At 50.8% G+C, this 22,445-nt stretch overlaps 1 protein-coding gene across 2 annotated transcripts in view; it reads left to right on the top strand.

Moving 5' to 3' along the window:
• Positions 1–459: 459 nt before the first annotated feature.
• The window catches only part of ASTN1 (astrotactin 1), a 182,761-nt gene continuing 160,775 nt past the window's right edge, over positions 460–22,445 (top strand). The window contains exon 1 of one of the 2 annotated variants that reach the window (XM_074960999.1): positions 460–1,273. In XM_074960999.1, the coding sequence (XP_074817100.1) occupies positions 985–1,273 (289 nt within the window). In that variant the 5' untranslated portion in view covers positions 460–984. The remainder of the gene's footprint in view (positions 1,274–22,445) is intronic. The other variant, XM_074961000.1, reaches the window with a different exon arrangement.

The raw sequence follows: 22,445 nt of genomic DNA, 5'->3' as shown, positions 1-22,445 counted from the left end.
CCAGCTCCAGTTTCCATTGAAGGGAATGGGAATCTGTCCATTGATTTTAGTGGGAGTTGGATCGGTCCCAAAATGCTTTACAGAGCGTTTGTAAAGATTAGTTAACAGTTCATTATGGCATTCTACCCTTGGCGTGGCTAGGCTTGATTTATTTCACCCAAATGATACTTTCACACCATGTTGAGCCAAACCCTGCATTACCCTGCCCGACTCTGCTGATTGCAAAGCGGTTGCAGGAGTGTAAGACAGCTGGCAATATTCCTTTTGAGAGGTGAACTGTAATGATCTCGAGATGGGCAGACACTTCCCACGTTTGGCGTGCACTCTGCCAGTCTCCTGCCCCGCTTCAGTGAAACTGCCACCGAATTTGTAATAGTTGCAAACATTCTTTTTGCACCCCCTCAACCAGAAACCAATCTGGAGCTGTACTTTTGGGGGTGTGTGTGTGTGTGTGCGCGCAGGTGATCGAGCAAATTAGGAGAGGGTGAGAGAAAAGCAGAGGTATGAACAGGACACGCTGCAAATTTTTGCACTGGAGATGATAATCCAGGATCAAAAGCCTCTGCTCTCAGCTCTGAGGCTGTCCTTTAAGGCGCTGCTCGGTTGCCCCCTCTGGAGAGTGCAGTGGTGGGGGTCAGATCTTTGCATTTGCACAGTGTAATGGGGGGAAAAACTGAAAGCAACCGCCGACATTGCAAAGCAGGTGGATAGCAGCGCGTGAGCGAGCGCCGGGGAGAGGATGCACAGGAGGAGAAAGGCAGCAGCGCTGGCAGCCGGCTCGGAGGCACAGCTGCTTCTGTGAAATCCACCGCACTCCTCCCCGTGCCTGCAGCCTGCGAACAAAGGAACCCAGCGGCGGGGGGTGCATCCGAGCCGGAGCCTTGCCCTGCAAGCTGCATCGCGGCCCCGCCGAGCAGGGCTCTTCCCTCCCCCCCCCGCCCGCTCTCAGCGCTGGGAAGGGAGGGAAGGCGGATCGGGCTCAAGATGGCTTTAGCCGGGCTCTGCGCCCTGCTTGCCTGCTGCTGGCTCCCGGCTGCCGCCGCCGCCGCCGGACCCGCGGAGGCGGACGGGGACCCGTCCAAGGAGCTGGAGTGCAAGCTCAAGAGCATCACGGTGTCGGCGCTGCCCTTCCTGCGGGAGAACGACCTGAGCATCATGCACAGCCCCTCGGCCTCGGAGCCCAAGCTGCTCTTCTCGGTGCGCAACGACTTCCCCGGGGAGATGGTGGTGGTGGATGATCTGGAGAACACCGAGCTGCCCTACTTTGTGCTGGGTGAGTCCTGGGGCTGCCAGCGGCCCCCCTGATAGCGACAGGCTGGACCCCTCCCGCCTGCAGCAGCCACTCGCCTTGCACCCCCCAGGTACTGACAGGCAGGGCCCCTCCCGCCTGCTGCAGCCACGGGCCCTGCACCCCCCGATAGTGACAGGCTGGGCCCCACCTGCCTGCAGCAGCCACGCGCCCTGCACCCCCAGATAGTGACAGGCTGGGCCCCTCCTGCCTGCAGCAGCCACGCACCCTGCACCCCCCTAGATAGTGACAGGCTGGGCCCCTCCTGCCTGCTGCAGCCACGCGCCCTGCACCCCCCTAGATAGTGACAGGCAGGGCCCCTCCTGCCTGCTGCAGCCAAGCGCCCTGCACCCCCCCGATAGTGACAGGCAGGGCCCCTCCTGTCTGCAGCAGCCACGCGCTGTGCGCCCCCAGATAGTGACAGGCAGGGCCCCTCCTGCTTGCAGCAGCCATGAGCCCTGCACCCCCTGGTAGTGACAGGCAGGGCCCCTCCTGCTTGCAGCAGCCATGAGCCCTGCACCCCCAGAGGGCCACATGCATGGCCTCTCATGCACGCAGCAGCCACGCACCTTGTCTGGGGGTGCTGCCTGCTGTCCAAAGAGCCACATGCACAGCCCCCATGCATCCTGTGCCTCCAGAAGGCCCCATGCATGGCCTTTTCTGCACGAAGCAGCCATGCGCCCCGGCCAGCAGTCTGCACCCCCACAGCCACATGCACTGCTCCTCTTGTATCCAGCAGCCATGCATCCTACAGCCCCACATGGACAGCCATGCACCCAGCCTGCACCCCCAAATGGCCACATCCATGTGACCTCTTGCATGTGTCATTCATATTAATCCAGCCAAAATTTGCACCCACACTTCTAGTCCTCCACATTGTAACATGCAGGCTCGTGTGCCCTCTGAATAACACTCCTCTTCCTCCAGGTAGTTACATCCAGGTTAGAGTGGTTTCTATTATATATGCAGCTAACCAGCTTCATTCCTCTTGTAACATAGTGGAAAAGTATCCACAGGCACCTCATTTCCCATCAAGGCTTTTGTCCCTGTGTTCTCTTTGCATCCAAATACTGTGTATGCACATGCGCAGCCCTCATGCAAGACTCCCATATCCATCCACACGGCTGCACGCTCTCTATTCCATATCTATGCTCTGGCCAAAGAGTTCTATGTGCTTTATCTACTACAAGCGGAATTCATCTGTCAATATCTATTGATTTCCAGGGGCCTAATGCTGGTCTTGTTTATACACTGGTGTATAACCTGTATCTCCATTGACTCCAATGGATTTGATCCTAATTTATGCTGGTGGGAGATCTGAATTAGGCCTTGGCTTTGTATATCATATATGTGCTTCCTGCCATGCTAATGCAACCACTTACGCTTTGCTTCCTGCATGCCAGGCTGAATTTGCCTGTCCATGTAATCTGTTTCATTCGCTTTATGAAACCCCTCCAGAATGCCCCACTCCCATCACCTCCTGTATAAAACTCACTCACTCACCCACCCAGTACAACTATGGTATCGTCTTTATTACAGGTTATCAGACTCCAGACATCTACGTGCCCCTTGCCTCCTGCCTGCAAAACTCACCCATCCATCAAAACTTCAGCATCAGCTTTATCACATGCTCCCACTTACACCTTGCCTCCTGCATGCAAAATACACCCAGCCTGCAAAACAGTGGCATCGTCTTTCTGACACCTGTGTCCAAGCAGCCACCCACAGCTCCCCTTCCGTATGCTAAGTTCACCTGTCCAGCGATGCTACAGCATTGTGTGTATCGCCCCTCCCCGTGTATCTATCACCAAACAAAACAGAGGTGCATGGACCTACATTTTTGCATATGCTTTGTCTGCCACTCTAGAGTTCTTTATCCTCTTTAATAGCCTTCCCCAGTCTAGAAAAAATATGGCCACACACATGCTGCATGCAGAATTAGTATATTGATCCAGCTTGGCTGTGGCTGTGTCCTTCTCATTACAATCTTTCTCTCCACTCCCAGGAGATCCATTTCTTGCATGCAAAACTCCTCCATCAAGCCCAGCTGCTGAAGCCATGTAGGGGGAAAGGAATGGGTGGGGGGGTTGGTGGACAGAAGAATACACTCCTGTAGATTTGACACTGGTTGCAGCATTCTTTGATGATGGAGTTGGGATGAATGTGACTGGCAATCCCTAATCCTTGAGGTCTGGGGAGATGCCTGCTATGTGGGGACACGGTGTGGCCCCAAAGCACTCATTAGTGGAGTTCTGGCCCATCTGGTGCTGAAATGGAAGCGCCGGGGTAAGTCCTGCTTGTTACAATGGTTCGGCCGCTGAGGTTGCTCAGTGGTGCCTTTGTAAAGATGTGTTACTATGCAGGTGATGCCCTTGGAGCTGTGGAATGTGTGTGCCAGCGGCTGGGGGAGGCTGGATCTGTGTCGTGCACGTGGTGAGCATGCCCAGTGCATTGTGCTGGAAATGCTATATGCACAGTGCCTCAAGGGAAGCCTGGGAGAGTGGGATGTCAATGTGGCCACACCGCCCCCGTTTCAACACCCAAAAGCCTTTCCTGTAGGCTGGCAGCTACCACGCAGGCTCCTGTGTGCACGGCCCAAGCACAGCAACCAGCGGCTGTGCGCTGGGCACCTCTGTGCAACGCTGCTGCTGGCTGCAGACAGGCCTAATGGGGTTGCCATGGCAACTTGCAGCAGCAGCCAGGGCCTGTGCTATCTGGGCGAGCAATCACATGGGGCCAAGTCCACCCTGGGTGTAACTCAGGGGGCTTCAGTGGGGTTACATCGCGGGTAACTGCTATGGGCAGTTGTCAGCACCTTATGGCTCCTCCTCCGGCCTCCTGTTGGCACATACTGACGCGCAGGTTCATCGGGATCTGTCATTCTCTCTCCTGGGAGGGGGTGTGTGTCCATCCGTCCAGAGGAATCTTGAAATCGACCATAGTCCTGCAGGGTGTTTAGTGCATATGCCAAGCCTCTGCAGGGGCTCTGGAACAATTTGTGTAGTGGGGGTGCCAAGAGCCACTGAACCAAACTGTAAACCCTGCATGTGATGGAAACCACTTCAGTTCCAGCACCTAGGAGCTTTTGTGAAATCGGGAGCCACACGAACAGGTTGATGTGTAGCCATTCTGCCTTGGTGTTTGTTTACTGTATGCCCGAACGACTCCCGTCAAGGATCAGGGCCCTGCTGAGCAAGGCCCTAAATATGCAGTCACTGCCCCAGAGAACTTGCAGACTCCAATTCTGATAATAGCTGGCAGATGAATGAACAGGGCTGGGAGAGCAAAATAACAGCAGAGAGAGGTGCGTCTGCCTATGGCAGGACTCCTAGGGGTCCCAGTAGCCACAACTAGTCACTGGCTTTGCCAAGGCATCCTGGCAGAGGTGGGTTTTAAGGAGGGATTGAAGAGAGAGTAAGGGGGAGGCGTTGCAAATTGTGGCCAGCGGGGCGTTCGTTCCCATGTGTGGAGGGAGGCATGAGAGAAAGCATGGGGGCGTCTGTGAGGAAATCAGGTGAGTGGGCGATCAAGGCTGGAGTTGGCAGAGCGATTGGGGAGGGAGGGGTCAGCGTTGCCCTAAGAAATCAGATTCCCAGACGGTGAGTGTTGTGTTAGAAGGCAATGGCGCAATGTGGTGAGGAGCTGGCCCTAGATTTGAAAGTTAGGATGGGGCTCAATGGTGGAGGGCTTTGAAGGCACAGCCCAGAAGAAGCTATTTCTTAATATGGTTTCTCTCTTCCATGCTGCAGTGCCTCTTGGCTGGAAGGAGGAGATCATCCTGATGTAACTCCGGCCCCTCCGACAGTTTGGCCCATCCATTCCCCTGTGTAGTCACCAGGAGGCAGCATTGTCGTTACTCTGCAGACCCAATAATGGGGATGGTGGTTATTTAGTGAGCACAGCTAGCGTGCTCAGCACTGGACGGTCACAGCGGAAAACACAGAGCTTACAGTCTAAATCAAACACAGGGCAGCAAAGCAACCCATGGGCTGCTTCGTAGGCAGTGCTCTGTGCCGCCCTGTGTTTGATTTAGACTGTAAGCTCTGTGTTTTCCGCTGTGTCCGTACAGTGCTGAGCACATTAGCAGTGCTCAGTAAATAACCACCACCCCCATTATTGTCTGCAGAGTAATGGCAATGCTGCCTCCTGGTGGCTTCATTGGGGAGTGTCAAGGCTCGGCCCCTGGGAAAATCAGCCTCCTTTCAGTTATCTCAAATTGATTACCCCAAAATGGCGTCCCTCAAAATTAAGACCTACTTTTGAACATTCTGGCCTAAATTTCTTAGGGGTAGGCTACCCCCCATTCCCACCAGTTCCCTTCTGGGGTATCAGTAAGTGGCAGAAAAGGGCCTAAGAAGATAGTGTTTGCAAGAGCCTGTCTATTGTAGATTTGTGCTCAGGAGCTAACAGCAAGAACTGGGTGAAATTCAATGGTCTGTGTATGCTTGAGGTTCTGTTGGATGATCACAGTGGTGTCTTCAGGCCTTAAAAATTGACTCCTTTCTGAATCATGGGATAGGATTAGTAAATCTCACCTTGGTTGAGTAGAATGGGCAGCTAAGTGGCTATAGCACTGTTCTTTGCCTGGAACATACCTATTTCGGGGTCGTGAGTGTGATGTGGGAGGAGTGGTACCTCTCTGGTAATGTGACTTACTGCGTTGTGTGTACATGAGCTTTCACTCTCTCCTTCTTGAATGTTGACAGCTCTTCTTATAATGTACCAGGATTGATCATGGCACTAGTCTGAACTCTGCTACTTGCCTTATTCTATCTTCTGCCAAGTGCCAAAAATGCGCTCCTAGACCAAAGGTGGATGACCCCATCCAAGCTTTCAAATACGTTGAACTCTTAGAGGCTGGCTGCTAAGTTTATGTTGAAGTTGGGTGGGAAGGAAGATGGTAGGGAAGGAAGATGGTAATCAGACTGATGTGATTGTAAAGTCAGGTATGTCATGGGCTCTAGGGTTAGGAACACTTCGGAGGACAGAAGGACTTGAGGAGCCATGGACTTCTCCAAGCCCTGGTCTTGCACCAGTAATCAGAAGGGAAAAAATATTAACCTTTGGTACAACATGCACAATAGTGTGAAGATAATCTTGTGAGCAGTGAAGCAGGGCGGGAGTTGGGTGCATTACTGGCGGCAGGGTTCAGGCTCCAAACTGGGATGATTGCAACTTATGACATAGGGGGCTGGGGGCTTTTCCCACAATCATTATGAAATCCCTGTCATTGGAACTGTTGTGGGTGGGGAATAATATGGTGAATGGGGCTTGGATGGAGCCAGTGACAGTCAAGTGTTTCTTGCTGTGAGGCATTGTTTGCCGGTAAGATCACTTTGATCCAGACCGAGCTGGCTGCCCCAGGTGCAGTGAAGTTGTTTCTTGAGGAGACAGATACAAAAGGACAGAATCTCAGCTGGCATAAATTGCTGTTGCGCCTTTGAAGTCAGTTTGCTGACTTGCACTAACTGAGGATCAGGCCCCAAATCTTTGCTTGAGTGTTAGTCACTGGTGCTCACTGATGTGCTGGACGCTCTGTATTTTACAACATGTGGATTTGATCCATGTCTCGCTTGTCTGGTGAAAGTCAACAGGGAGATAGATGTTGGGGCCATTGTTGGAGTGGATTGTCAATGCCCAAATGATGCCAGCTTCTCCCAGAGGAGGGATTGGCTGGTGCTTGCTCAAGAAGAAAACCATCTCTTGAAACTGACCCTGTCTACGTACAGTTATCACTCTTTTGAATCTCCCTTGTGTGTGGGTGGAAGATTGCTGGGAAGAAGCAGAGTTAGAAGCAGTATGGCCCTGTAGATAGGGCACTGTGCTAAGAACCAGTGATTTACCGCTCTGCCAACTGCTCAGGGTGCCCGAAGCAATGCGCTTGCACTGCTGGGGAGAGGCGTATGACTGCTCTTGCAGCTTCCCTTTGCTTCGCTGTCAGAAAGTCATTTTTCTGCTGGGAAGCAAAGAAATCTGGGGGGGACATGAATTCTGCATACAGAATTCAGACCCGGTATTATCAGAATTACTGTTTAGTTTGGAGCCCCGATGCGCACAGTTGCAAGACTCACTATATTTATAATTTTATTAATACGGGTAGCAAATTCACGAACACTCCACCCCAGTAAGGCAGGTAGAGATGATACAGAATGAGCTGAGCATCCATATACTTACACCATCCCTTGCAAAACAACCTGACTAGTTAGTTGTCTTCCCCCTCGTCAACATCACCATCACCAGTGGTCGTCATCCTGGCATCTCCCAAGAGCTACATCTTTCTCTCTCAGCACATAGGCTGGGATATAACTTTTATAATGTGTTATGCTGATGCTGGTATGCCTAACGATATTGGGGTTTCAGTCCCTTTCCTTATTTGTATGTCCTCGCCCTACTAATGTCGGGGTACCTTCTCCCATAGTTTATTAATCCTTTTGCCTCAAGCTTATTGGTATATATGTCAGTTAGTTACCATGGCATTCTTGTGGTCAGACATCGGCTGATGTACCTAACTAAAAATATCCCAAGCTGCTGTAAACTAGCATCTTGTGATTACCAGCCAGCAGTGTAGTCGTTACAACATCTGTCTTTTGATATCTTATGCTCTAGGGCAGTTGTTCTCAAACTTTTTGGGCTCAGGACCCATTTGTAAATGTTTATGGCCTGTCACGACCCAGTAAATAGTCTGGGGGTGGAGGCCCTGGGGTGGTTTGGGTCCAGATTGGGTCCTGCCCGGCACTCACCCCACAGAGGCGGCTCCTGCAGCTCCTTTGCTGTGGGGCTGGCTGGGCTTGGTTCTCCGCTCTGGGAGTCACAACCTCCGGGGTTGCAGTGCCACTCAGGTTAGGCCCTGTCCCCATGACTGGACCAAATGTGTGTGAGTGGAGTTGTGACCTGGCTCATGGGGTTGCAGTCCTACTCACTGAAATCCGGTCTACCCGGACTCCCATCGTCATGCAGCTGGGCCAAACCTGAGTGACGCTGGGACCCCAGAGGTTGCAGTGCCTGGAGCAGGGAGGTGAGCCCAGCCAGCCCTTTGGGACAGGAGTCACAGGAGCTGCCATGCAATCCTTTGAAACATGCTGGCAACCTAGTTTTGGGTCCTGACTCACAGATTGAGAAATGCTGCTGTAGGGTGACTCTTGGTTAACTACTTATGCTAAGGCTTTTTGGGCCTTATGCCATAATTAGTTTGGCTAAGCTGTTGTCTTACAGGCCTTGAGGCCTTCTGTGTGTGCCTCACCTAGCAAATACCTGTCATAGAATCATAGACTATTAGGGGTGGAAGAGACCTCAGTAGGTCATCTAATCCAACCCCCTGGTCAAAGCAGGACCAACCCCAACTAAATCATCCCAGCCAAGGCTTTGTCAAGCCGGGCCTTAAAAACCCCTAAGGATGAAGATTCCACCACCTCCCTAGGTAACCCATTCCAGTGCGTCGCCACCCTCCTAGTGAAATAGTGTTTCCTAATATCCAACCTAGACCTCCCCCACTGCAACTTGAGACCATTGCTTCTTGATCTGTCATCTGCCACCACTGAGAACAGCCGAGCTCCATCCTCTTTGGAACCCCCCTTCAGGTAATTGAAGGCTTCTATCAAATTCCGCCTCGCCCTTCTCTTCTGCAGACTAAATGACCCCAGTTCCCTCAGCCTCTCCTCATAAGTCATGTGCCCCAGACCCCTAATCATTTTCGTTGCCCTTTGCTGGACTCTTTCCAATTTGTCCGCATCTCTTCTGTAGTGGGGGGACCAAAACTGAACACAGTACTCCAGGTTTGCCCTCACCAGTGCCGAATAGAGGGGAATAATCACTTCTCTCGGTCTGCTGGCAATGCTCCTACTAATATAGCCCAATATGCCAACAAGGGCACACTGCTGACTCATGCCCAGCTTCTCGTCCACTGTAATCCCCATGTCCTTTTCTGCAGAACTGCTGCTTAGCCGGGTCGGTCCCCAGCCTGTAGCAGTGCATGGGATTCTTCCTTCCTAAGTGAAGAACTCTGCACTTGTCCTTGCTGAAACTCATCAGATTTCTTTTGGCCCAATCCTCCAATTTGTCTAGGTCACTCTGGACCCTATCCCTACCCTCCAGCATATCTCCCTCTCCCCCCAGCTTAGTGACATCTGCGAACTTGCTGAGGGTGCAATTAATCCCATCATCCAGATCATTAATAAAGATGTTGAACAAAACCGGCCCCGGGACCGACCCCTGGGGCACTCTGCTTGATACCAGCTGCCAACTAGACATTGATCCGTTGATCACTACCCGTTGAGCCCGACAATCTAGCCAGCTTTCTATCCACCCTATAGTCCATTCATCCAATCCATACTTTTTTAACTTGCTGGCAAGAATACTGTAGGAGACCGTATCAAAAGTTTTGCTAAAGTCCAGATATATCATATCCACAGAGCTAGTTATCTCATCATAGAAGGCAGTCAGGCTGGTCAGCCCTTGGTGAATCCATGTTGACTGTTCCTATAAGCTACACAACCCCGGGGGTCTTGCTGGCTCCGTGGCTGTTACTGGATTTCCAGGGGATAGCAGTTGCCTGGAGTGCTTTATACTAGCTGTGCTTGGCAAGGAGGTTGCATCCTTGTTTGAACATCAGGGCAGTAAGCTACGCCTGTGTCACCTTGAGGCGGGGTCACTGCAACATGCTCGACACAGGGATCCCCCTCAAAGCCATCTGGGCATAGCGGCTAGTGCAGACTGAGCTGGCCTGTTTGTTAAGCTAGGCTTGGTGCAGAGAACAAATTACTCCTGTGGTCTGCGCAGGGTGTTGGTTCTGACCCATATAGCCTTCAGGGGCTTAAGTCATGGTGTTTCACAGATGGCCTCTCTCTTGCTCTACTGTGCTGTTACGATCATCCAAGGCACTGATATTAACGGTCCTCTCTTGGGAGGGCAAGGGCAACATTCTTGCTGAGGGCTCTTTTGGTGTTAATTCACTGCCCACCTAGGTTTACTCATACAGTGTCCCCTGAAGGTCACTAATCTGTTATCCCATGCTTTGGATTGGAGTCATAACAGGTCATATTGAAGGGTGAACTATCAGGCTGGAGGGAGGTTATTAGTGGAGTTCCTCAGGGATCAGTCTTGGGACCAATCTTATTTAACATTTTCATTCAGGACCTTGACACAAAAAGTGGGAGTGTACTAACAAAATTTGCAGATGACATGAAGTTGGGAGGGACTGCCAATATTGAGGAGGACCAGAATATCATACAAGATGATCTGGACAACCTTGAAAAATGGAGTAATAGAAATGGCATGAAATTTAAAAATGCAAGGCCATGTACTTAGGAACTGTCAAGGCTGATTCCCCACTCTGGCACTTTGAGTGCAGAAGATGGGGGCCTGCAAAGATTTAAAAAATTAATACTTGCCACTCCAGGCTCGTATTAGACTCCCAAGGTTACAGCTTTTCTCTGACCTTGGCTTGGTAAACGCTGCCACCACCCAATGCAAACCCCTTTTTTGGATCCCAGGAAGGCACGCTTGGGAATTCCTTCCTGTGGGGTACCCTCAAGCCCTCACACACACACGCGCGCGCACACACACACTACCCTCAAGCCCTTTCTCTCTCTCACTCTCTCTCACACTCACCCCCTCCCCCCCCCCCCGGGAAGAGCTGAGAGAGAAAACAAAGGAAATTAGCTGTTGCCACCAGCTAATTTAACATGTGCACAAACCTCTTAGGACACCAAAAATCCAATCCTGTTGTTAAAAAAAGGTAAATTTTACTAAAAACAAAAAAGAAAATACATCTGGAATTTAGGCTTTTGCTAGATTTTTAAAAGAGTAATTCCAAAAATTACGCACCCGAAATAGCTTTCTTGGGGGTTCATCTTAAAGGTTACAAGCAGACAAAAGCATCTGGGATTAGCACAGAAGAGTCCACAAGCCTTACAGAAAATAAAAGAAACCCAATAGTGTATTTCTAGACATTTCCTGATCTACTTACATATATGGGTAGTTCTAGGTGTAATCTGATGATTTCCATACCTGGCAAAAAGCTTTTTACAGCATAGTCATGGCCCTGACTTTTTTCTGTTCCCCTCTCTCCGGAGAACAAGACAGAAGCCAAAGGGAAAGCTTTTTTTTCCCCAATTTAAAAAAGTTCTAGCCTTCTCACTGGGTTTTTTGTCAGGTGCCCACTCCCTTTTCTTTACCTGGGGGACTTTTTAACCCTTTACAGGTAAAGCAAGCAGCCACAAGCCACTTTATAGCTAACTGGCTGGCTGGGTGTCCATAAAAGGGAGCTCCCCCCACTTCATTTATCACAGAAACTAACAACAAGAATGTCTGCTATAAGCTGGGGGACATATCAGTTGGAAGTGACAGAGGAGAAGAAAGACCTGGGTGTATTGGTTGATCACAGGATGACTATGAGCTGCCTGCATGGTGTGGCCATGAAAAAAGTCTAATTCAATCCTAGGATGCATCAGGCGAGGTCTTTCCAGTAGAGATAGGGAAGTGTTGTTGCCATTATACAAGGCACGGGTGAGACCTCATCTGGAGTACTGTGTGCAATTCTAGTCCCCCATGTTTAAGAAAGATGAATTCAGATTGGGACAGGCGCAGAGAAGGGCTACTAGAATGATCCAAGGAATGGAAAACATGCCTTATAAGAGGAAACTCAAAGAGCTTGGCTTGTTTAGCCTAACCAAAGGAAGGCTGAGGGGAGAGATGATTGCTCTCTATAAATACATCAGAGAGATAAATAACTCCTCTCTCTCTCCCTAATGTTTAATTTAAGGGCTTATGTTGGCACAAGAACAAATGGACATAAACTGGCCATCAACAAGTTTAGGCTCGAAATTCGATGGATTCTAACCATCAGAGGAGTGAAGTTCTGGAACAACCTTTCAAGGGGAGCAGCGGGGGCAAAAAACCTACTGGCTTCAAGGCTGAGATTGCAAAGTTTATGGAGGGGATGGTATGATGAGACTGCCTACAATGCCACACTACCCTCAAGCCCTTTCTCTCTCTCACTCTCTCACACACACACACACTACCCTCAAGCCCTTTCTCTCTCTCACTCTCTCTCTCACTCACACTCAGCCCCTCCCCCCCCCGGGAAGAGCTGAGAAAGAAAACAAAGGAAATTAGCTGTTGCCACCAGCTAATTTAACATGTGCACAAACCTCTTAGGACACCAAAAATCCAATCCTGTTAAAAAAAGGTAAGTTCTGTGACTGCCAGTAACAAATATCTCTAACAGCTGGAGATGAGGCACTAGATGGGGAGGGCTCTGAGTTACTACAGTGAATTCTTGCCCAGGTGTCTGGCTGGTGGGTCTCCCACACATGTTCACGGTTTAACTGATTGCCATATTTGGAGTTGGAAGGAGTTTTCCCCCCTCCCCGGGTCAGACTGGCAGAGACCCTGAGAGGTTTTCACCTTCCCCAGCAGCATGGAGCACGAGTCACTTGCTGGTTTGAACTAGAGTAAATGGTGGATTCTCGGTAACTTGAAGTATTTAAACCATGATTTGAGGAGTTCAGTAATGCAGCCAGAGGTTAGGGGTCTATTACAGGAGTGGGTGGGTGGGGTTCTGTGGCCTGTGATATGCAGGAATCGGATTAGATGATCACGATGGTCCCTTCTGGTCTTAAAGTCTATTTGGGCAGTGATCAGAGTGTAATACAATTGTCATGAATATTTGTGATCCCATGTATTCTGTTACACCAAAGCTCATTGTTAGGTATATCTGGAGGGTTACGTTTTGTTTTAGAGAACTTAATGTTGGAGTAAATTGGCAGATTGAAACCAGAGGGATGTATGTATGTGTGTATGTTGTGAGGAGACTTGGAAGGATTTTATTTTTATTGGTGCATGTTGGTAAATGTTGATTTCATCCTAGATACATAAACTGATGGAAAATGTTTTCATCAATAATAACCAAAATTTACAGATAGGCAAAGTTGGAAAAATGCTGCTTGAGAATTCAGAGTCAAAATCCAATGACTTTTTGACTTTTGAGTTAGGCTTGTTCCAAATGGACTTGCAAATGAATAGTACAACCAGATAGGATTTGTTGATTTCAGGATATTTACTTTGTATATTTTGACAATTTGTGTTTAAAGCTTTATAAACCTTTAAACTTTTTGAATCAGAGCATCTACTGTCATTAAATAATTGACTGGCTCCCCCATAATTTTGTGCAACTGGGAAAATAAAATAGATAAATACTGAGTAAATCTTAAAAAAACAAAACAAAAAAACTTAAAATAAACATTGATATTATCCATCAAAATTATTAAAACCAGCAAAGAGGGGTGGGTGGGTGGGTGTGTGTGTGTGTGTGTACGTACACGCGTATGCGCTCTACTGCATTTTACTGGAACATAAATCTGTTCTTGTAGAATAATTCTGTTTACTAGCTTGATCTTGGGGAGGAGCCTGTAGTTTTTCAGATGAACGCTGTCCTGAGTTGATATGTGTGAAATTTTTCAGAGTTGATTGCTGGGGTCCAGGCGACAGCTGATGGGGTGTGTGTGTGAGAGATTCTCATCTACCTGGATTCACAGCCCTTGAGGTTAGCTTTGAGCTTCAGATTCAGACAAGCCCAAGAACTTAAAAGCCAACCACCTTTGAAATTGATGAGTTTGCAACAAAAGAATGGAAAAGTCTTGGGTATTTAACAGAGGAGAGAGGGTCTGGGAAGAGAAATAGAGAGGCCTTTGTGGGGGAAAGAACTGGGAGGGCGGCCACAGCATTCCGGAGAAGAGCCAGAGATTGTGCATGCTCAGCTGTGTGGTGAGAGCGTCCTACCCATCCAGGCCTATAAATAAATACTGTGAGTGGAGGGAGTAGTCATTGCAGCTCCGACAGTGACACCAGGGACATTTAGAACCCAGCTCACTGCTTAACCGTGTGAGTTGATGAATGATGTTAGAGGTGCAGACCATAAAGCGATGCCTGAACAGCCTCCTGGACTCCTAGCTTGCGTTTGGTGCGCCGCACCAGGCCAGTCTGCAGAACCGAGTGATCTGCGTGGCCGGCTACGTCCTGCAGAACTTTGAAGGTCACTTAACTAACACGTGTGACGCTGCTCCACCCTCTTGTTCTCTTCATCCCTGGATGACGTAGGCCCTGCAGGAAGAGGGATAGCTGTGTGGTTACTGCATTAGCCTAGGATTCGGGAGCTCTGAATTCATTTCCCAGCTATGGCCCAAACGCTCTGTTGGACCTGGGCAGGCACTCGAGAGTCTCTGTGCCTCGGATTGCCATCTTTAAAGTGGGGGTGACGATATTTCCTTTCTCCCCCTCTTTTGACTCTTCTCTATATAGGTGGGAAGCTTTTGGGGGCAGGCACTCTCTTACTGTATGCACCCAGCACCCGGCTCGGCAGGAGTCTGAGCTCTGTTAGGGCCTCAGAACTACTGTAATAGAAGTAAAAATAATAATGGCGAGTGGATGGTTGGGCGTGTATGTTACAGTTCAATCAAAATCCATTCTGCAGCCAGAGCACGGGAAATTGTCACTCAGTCTTGTTGGCAGCTGTTTCTTTCCCCAATTGATTCTGCGTGCCGTCACCACCCTCTAGCTGTCTGTGCAATAAAAGATGCATTTAGAAGCATACATCACAGGAACAGTCTAGATGACCGCATAGCCCAGGTGTGCAAGGCTGCTCAGCTGGGCTACTATGAGCTGTTACAGGGGCCAGCCCTGGGCACCCACAATCTTGGTGGGAGTTTCAAACTATAATACAAATATTTTAGGAACTGTTTGAAAACCGTTCTGAAGGAGTGTTGGGGGCTGGGATTGAGGGGTTCTGTGTTCAATTCCTGGCTCTGCCACACATTTCTTCTGTGAACATTCACAAATCATTAGTCTGTCTGTGCCTCAGAATCGGGACAATTCTTTTTATTTCCTAACTTTTGTCTGGCTTATCTGTTTAGACTGTGGGTACATCGACACACACACCAGCTCTAGCGCCGATCGAGCTAGTGTGCAGTGTAACCGCGGCAGCACGAGCAGCAGGAGGGGCTGGCCGCGCTGAGAATGAGCCAGTCTGAGAGCCTATGTATGTACTCGGGTGGCTAGCCACTCCTGCTGTTTGCGCTGCAGCTACACTGCTGGTTTTGCTCACTAGCTCAATCTGAGCTAGCGCAGGTATGTCTCCTTGAGGTGGAAATGACACCTCCAGCTTTGGTGCAGACATAGCCCCTGCCCTGAGGAACTCACAAGGAGTCTTACTTTGTATGTACAGCATATAGCACAATGGGGCCCTGATCTTGTCTGGCAAATGGAAATGCTATTGTAATACACACATCATCATAGCAATATATTATTTGTATAACCTATGCTTAGTGGGCATGGTGCTCTGTCCCTTCCAGGAGTGGCTGGGCCACAGGTAGACATGGATGAGCCTTCCACAGCTTTGGCCAACAGAGCAGGCTCTTTTGGCTCAGGCCACGGAAGCTTGTTCTTTAAGATCAGGAGGTTGCAGGGTCAGTGCCTGCTGTCGCCAGCCCATCCATGCCCTGCCTTTGCAATTGAGCAGTGGCTGGAGATCCCAGTCTTGGTTGAGACCCCATGGGGTTAGGCATCCTATAGGAAGTGAGGCACTGTCTGAAAATCCCAGTCGAAGACCTTAAGAGGGAAAAATCACTCCAGATTGCACCGGGAAACTGGAATCCAGGCATGGGAATAAAGGGGGTGTTGAACCAGCAAGGAGGCTGGCTGTTGGTGTGGGAGAGGAAGTATCTGTGGAGCTGAATTCCTAGCTGGCCTCGCTGGAAAGCTTAATGACTGAAGGAGCTTCCCAGTCAGCATCAGTGTCATTTTCCTGTGTGGTCGTTTCCGTGGTTCTCCAGCATCAGCTGCATTTCCAGCATCTCCATGGTTACAGCTCTCTGTGTTTGTGAACGCCTGGGCTCAGTCCCAGTTGTCTAAAGCAAGTTGGCAAGACTCCATTGGAAGCTCCTTCAGGTGGAAGAGAGCAGCAGAGGCACTGGGGGGGCTCTTGCTCGTTTGATGATCAGTGGGGTTGGAATGGTTTATTTCCCGCTGTGTGTGCTGTCGGGGAAAGCAGCCTAGGGATGCCATGTGTGTGGAACTGCCTCAGCCGGGGAGAAGTGGGAGCCCCCTTGTTTGCATCACTGAAAACGATGAGTGGGAAAATCCCTGGAGGGACCAGTCCTGGTGGGGTGATGGATGAGATGATCCAATGGGTTGGCTGCAAGACTGTGGTCTCCATTGAAACGGCCTAGACTGACAGAGCAGCCGCAGTGGCTCCAGAAATGGGCCCGAACTGCAGATTTGGGTCTAGACTCCTTCAAAGTGCGGGGACGTTTTGGATCTGGGGGTTTGGCTCATCCCATTGAAGAATCTGTGTCTGGATGCAGGGTTTGGGCCCATTTCATAACCATTCTGAGCTGGGCTGTTTGGAGACCTCCATTCACCCACGGTGGAATGCCCCTGCTTTCTGAGCACACCCTGGCATGTGTGTCCTTGGCAGTCTCCTAAGACAGTAAGGGGATTTAGACTGGAAGCTCTTAGGGCTGGGTCCGTGCCCTTCTCGGAGGCTGTGCAGGCCTTGAGCACATGGATGGAGCTTAGTAAATCACTATTAATAATGGCAGTGTGAGGTGCACTGCTTCTATGCAAAAACGAAGCACAGCAGTCAGGGGTGAGATGGAGCAGCCGTGCATTCTGGCCACAAGTCGGTGGCTGGGGTGGGGGTGCTCCTCCTGCTGGGGATGGAGGGGGCCAGAATGGGAGCTGAGGGCTGTGGCTGAAATGGGAGAAGCGCTGGTATGAAGGGTGTAGGGGAGAGGGGGTTGGGAGTGGTGGTACCAGTGGGGAGTGCGAGGGGAAGGGGTTGGGATTGGAGGTGGGGGCAGCAGTGGTTCAGGGGCTGAGAGGGAGCTGTTATGTGGAGAAGGTGGCAAGGAGGCCAACAGGGGTACCAGCTGGTATGGGGTAGCAGTGGGGAGACTGAGCAGAGTGGGAGAAGGAGGAGCAGTGGGGTTGGGCAGTCAGACAGGGCTGGCCAGGGGAGGGTGGAGTGGGGGGAGAAGATAAATGACTTCTGCGTCTCGGTCAGTGAGTTCGGGAACATTTGATAGCATCTAACCTTGCTAGTCAGTGACTCCTAATATCACAGCAGCTGGCTGGAGACCACTGGCTTCCTGTGTGTTTAGCCCCATCAGCGGGCTGGGAGAGGAGAGAGAAGGCAGCCATCTCTGCCTGTCCTGTCCCCCCCTCCCCCCGCCCCAATATGGCTACAGCAGAATCAGTTTCACGATCCTGGGCCCTGTAATTAAATTAATTTTGCATGAAGTGCTGAGGGAATCTAGTCTTCCACTCATTTAAACTTCTCCATTATTAATTCCTGTAATGTCTTCCCTGGCGTCTGGTTGCCTTCTTGCCTGGTTTCGTTTCTAACCAAAGCTGTTGCAGTGGGAGAACCAGTCTGGCGTTTCTGGCATTTGCCCTGACTTATTTATTACCCCTCCTAGTTCCCTGGCAGCAGATACCACCCCTCCTCTGCAGGGTCCGACAGGAGCCTGCTATCTTAAATCCCTTTAAATAATTCAGTGGCCTACGGGCATGGTTGGCCTTAGTGGAGGTTGTTTGTACTACTTCCCACACACTAGTCCGTCAGCCCTCTCCATTGCAACCTGATGCATTTTATTGTGATTAGCTCAGGCCCCATCACTATCCAAAGTTTGGGTGTACATTTAAGCCAAGGGACTAGGAGTCTACACTGTAATTAAACACCCATGGCTGGCCTATGTCTGCTGACTTGGGCTCACAGGGCTTGAGCTGTCAAATTACAGTGTAGACGCTCTGCTCAGGCTGGAGGCCGACCTCCGGTACCCTCCTCCCTCGTGGGATCCCAGAGCCTGGGCTCCAGCCTGAGCCCAAATGTCTATACCACGCTTTTACAGCCCCGCAGCCCAAGTCAGCTGTCAGCCACCGGTGTTTGATTGCAGCGTAGACACACCTGCAGAAATTAGGCCTAACGTTCAGAGCAGGGATGCTTAGCGCTTCCTGGAAACCAGGCCCATCTAAGCTGTCTCAAGTTGGGCAACCAGAAATTGAGACGCTCCCCCTCCAAATCACTGGTCACCTCTGAGTGGCCTTGGGACCCACGTCCTTCGCTGATGTAAACTGGCATAGTTTCTTTTGACATTAATGGATGGGTGCCGGTTTTTGCCAGCTGTGGAGCAGGCTGTGGAATTTTTCCAAAGTTCAAGTGTGTTTGGGTCCGGGGTTTTGATTTGGGCCCATCTCCTGGCAGCATCCTTAGCCCCAAATACCCTGAATTGCATATGTCTGGGAGGGTGATAGTGAGGATTTCTCAGACATAGGAGTAAAGCATCATACACCTGGCCACCGGATCTGAACATCTCACGTCTTCAGCCTGCTTTCTGCCCTTTGGAGGCAGGCGTTACGCTCTGTTTAGTGCTGTCTTGGTAAGTGTAGAGGGGTGGTGGACAGAATGCTTGGGCTGTTCTCAGGCTCTGCAGCTGACTTCCTTTGTGGCCTTCAGCGAGTCCCTTAATCTTCAGTGCTTCAGCTGCCTGTCTGTAAAATGGGCATTCTCCTTCCCTGCTGCACCAGGTCACTGAGAGACTGAATTCAGTCAATGTTTGTAGAGTGATTTTGCTCATATTCTGGTGGGAAAGGTTGGAAGGTTGGTAGATTTGAAGACTCATATGTATGAATAGTTCGGGGTGTTTTTTGCTGGAGGTGGCTGAACTGCCATATGTGTGTTGGTTTTGGGGTCTTCAGACTTCCGTCCCACTACAGGTGTCCCCCAGAATGTCACTGAATATGGTTAGGATTGTAGTTGTCACTCCTAGGCTTTGACTTTAACACTCTGTTAAGATAATCAGCTTAATGATGGACTGGGAAGTTGCAGGCACTAACCTTCTTGTCAGTGGGTCATGCAGATCAGCAAGGCTGCCTCAAGAACCTTGGAGCTGTGCACTCGGGGATGGCACTTCCTGCCAAGCACCCCCCTCCCCAATGCACTGTGGTCAGTAAGACTAGCAGAGATCCTGAGACCGGATGACAGCTGTGTGCTTCCATTCGGCACTTGCCTCTTGATTCCGACCAGCTCTGGAGGTGATAAGCATTAACAGCACTCGAGCTGTGCCAAGGGGCAGGGTAGAGAATGGCTGTGGGGATGCTGCCGGAGGGGGGTATCAGGAGGCGTGACTGTGTGTATCGCTGCCTTCTGCCCACTTGTGGGCACAGCACAGTGGCAGGGTTTTAGCCTGTATGGAAAGAAGTAATTGAAGCGACAATAAGCTGTTTCCCATAAACCCAGATTTGGAGTCCAGCGTGGCAAGCGGTGGTAGGAAACCAGAGTCTCTGATCCTTGCCCGGGGGTTCGAACCACCCACCAGAGCCAGCTTGGAAAGGGACTACACCAGCCTAAGTTAACGACAACAACCTTGTCTCGTTTTGCCTCGTGGTGTGAAATGCTTTAGAAGCAGCTCGACCCTCAGCTCCTCTGTGCATTTTGGTGCCACTAACCCCTGATTTTAATTATCCCCGACTTTGACTGACTGCCCTATTGAACTGGGCTCCCTCGTTAGCTGAGTCTCCGAGCTTGTGTGCCCCACCTGGGGGCCTGGCCCCTTTGAACCCGGCATCACGGGGTGGTGAAGCCCTGCTGGCAGCACAGTGCTGAGCTGAGCGCAGCTGACAGAGACAACAGGGGCTGTCTGCAGATCCACCGTGTCAGTGCGGGAAGGTGACAGGGCAGATTAACCTGGTGCCAGAACATCCGTCGAAGTGACAGCGGGCAGGAAAATAAATCCACACACATTACACACGCACATATAAATGGACATACAGTTTGGATCCCTTTGGATGACCTTGTTAGAAGAAGATGCTGCTTAAGGTCTTGTCTACACTAGGATTTTACGTCTAGGACCCATTGTTAACCGCAATGCAGCTTCCTACTCTTATGGGAACTTTATCATCTGCCCAGGAGACCTCCCCTTTGACAGTTCTCGGGTGAAAGACCCCTTTGAATGTGTTCTCAGCGCGGCTAGCATGTGGCCCGAACCCTGCTCCTCACTAGCCTGGTGTCAATCCAGAGTAGCAGCATTTGTAGTTTACATTAAGCATGAGGGATTACAAGCTACAAAGGGTCAGTTGAACTATACTAGTAGGCGCTAACCATAAGATTCTTTCTTCGCTCTATCTATTTCAGTAGCACCTAGAGCCTCTTGCCAAGCTCAGGGCCCCATTGTGTTTGGTGCTGTACACACATGCAGAATGAGAGGCAGTCCCTGCCACAAAGATCTTACAGTAAGTTAAACCAGGCTAGGCAGGGCTATTGCCCCTCCTTTACTGTGACACACAGGCTAAGATTTTCAGCAGGGCCTTGTGATTTTGGGTGTCCCGGGGCAAGAGATCCTAAAGGGACCTGATTTTCAGATTACAGGTGCTCAGCACTTTCTGAAAATCAGCCCCTCTTAAGGCATCTCAAGTTGGACACCTAGAAACTGAGCTTAGGGAAAGCTGGAGGTTGTGACTGGTCTGAGAAGCAAAGCCAGGACTCGAGCCCAGCTCCCCTAAGCATCAATCTTGTGCTGTAACAGCAAGTGCATCCTTCCCCTCCTGCCTTTCCCTTAGGGAAGGAGCAGAATATGGCCTCGAATGTACTGATAAAGTGCAATTGGAAAATACTCCAAAGCCGGAAATTGCTGGCTGCCAAATCGTTCCTGTGAGAGGTGGCGATTGCTGGATGAAGAGGGCAAGAGGCCCTGGGTGGTGGTGGCTGTATTTTGGCTGGTGTCTCATTATTTTTCTCTCCTGCTGGGCAGAAGGACGCTTGTTCTGTGGTGGAGCCCTTAGGTATGTCAGTGACTTCCTGTGCAGCTTTTTTGGTGAAGGAGTGAATGTAGTGCCTGTGAAATGGAGGGATTTCCATTGCTGGCTCTGGCCTGGCAGCCCCAGGGCCCGGTGCCACTGGAAGAGTCTCACAGTGTAGTTTCCGTTTGCCCTGGCCATGTAACTGCAGGGTGGGACAAAGCCAGTCAGCATCTGGGGAATTGCAGAAGCAAGGGTTTCTGTTCACGAGCCCAGGAGGGCACAATGGCAGGCAAGTAGGGTTAGGTGCATTTATTGCTTATATTATCCCTGAAATATATCCATTCCCTGGTGGCTGGCGGCTTGCTGCTGCAGAGTCTGTGCCTCCTTGGGCTACGTCGCAGTGTGCAGCTTTTGGTGGTGCTCCTCAGCCCAGAGCTATGGCTATCCCAGGCTCTCACACAGCTCTGCCCAGGTTTCAGCCCTGACCTGCAGCATGCCCGACTATTCCAGCGCTGGACTCTGAGTAGAGACCTCCCATTCATTTTAAATGGTGCTGCAGGGGGCACCAGCGTGGAGGGACTACTTCATGGTGCTCCTCTGAGGCCCTGTGGTCAGGCCACCACCCGGGAGTTCCTTTCCAGCCTGTCGTCTTCACTCCTCGCTCGCTGGGAGGTGTCCTCCTGAATGGCGCACAGATCCCGGCTCCTGGGGGGCCGTGTGCTCCGCTCATGCACGTACCCCGAGCGTTTGAAGATCTCAGTGAGGCGGGCAGGTAGGATGGAAGGGGAATATGCCGTCCCTTTTCTCTCTCGCTCCTGCAGGATGAGCCCTGGGATCAGCCACGTGTCTGGGCCCTGTGTGTCTCAGTGCTGCCTTGGTGTAGGGTACCTCTGCCGCCGAACTGGGGATGGTGAGGGATGTCATGTCACCCCCCGCACCAGAGGTGATGCTGATTGACTGTGGCAGGGAGGGGGCTGTGCCACACATCCCTGTCTCCCCAGGCGAGCCGCTTGCTGCAGGTTGGGTTCTTTCTAAGCCGAGTGGGGCTGGGGGCTGGAGTGGTGTTGTGCAGACTCAAAGCTCATTTATTTTCCTGTAGCTCCCATTGTTAACAAAAGAGTTAGTTCTCATCTCACGGGGTCTTGTGTCATGCATTTCCCCCCCCCCCCCCCGCATATCAGGCAAGAGTGTGCACAGCCATTCCGTGACGCACATTCCCTCCTGAATAAACATGTGTGCCTGCAGCCACGTGTACGCATCCAGTGCCTCTTGGATGCGCACACGGCCTCTGCAATGCATGATCCACAAATACGGACACAAACAAACATGCATGCTGTCATGTACCCTCCCGTGAGTACATATGCAC

Source organism: Natator depressus, chromosome 8, assembly GCF_965152275.1.
Source record: "Natator depressus isolate rNatDep1 chromosome 8, rNatDep2.hap1, whole genome shotgun sequence".
NCBI lineage: Eukaryota > Metazoa > Chordata > Testudines > Cheloniidae > Natator > Natator depressus.
This window is presented reverse-complemented; position numbering and strand designations above follow the sequence as displayed.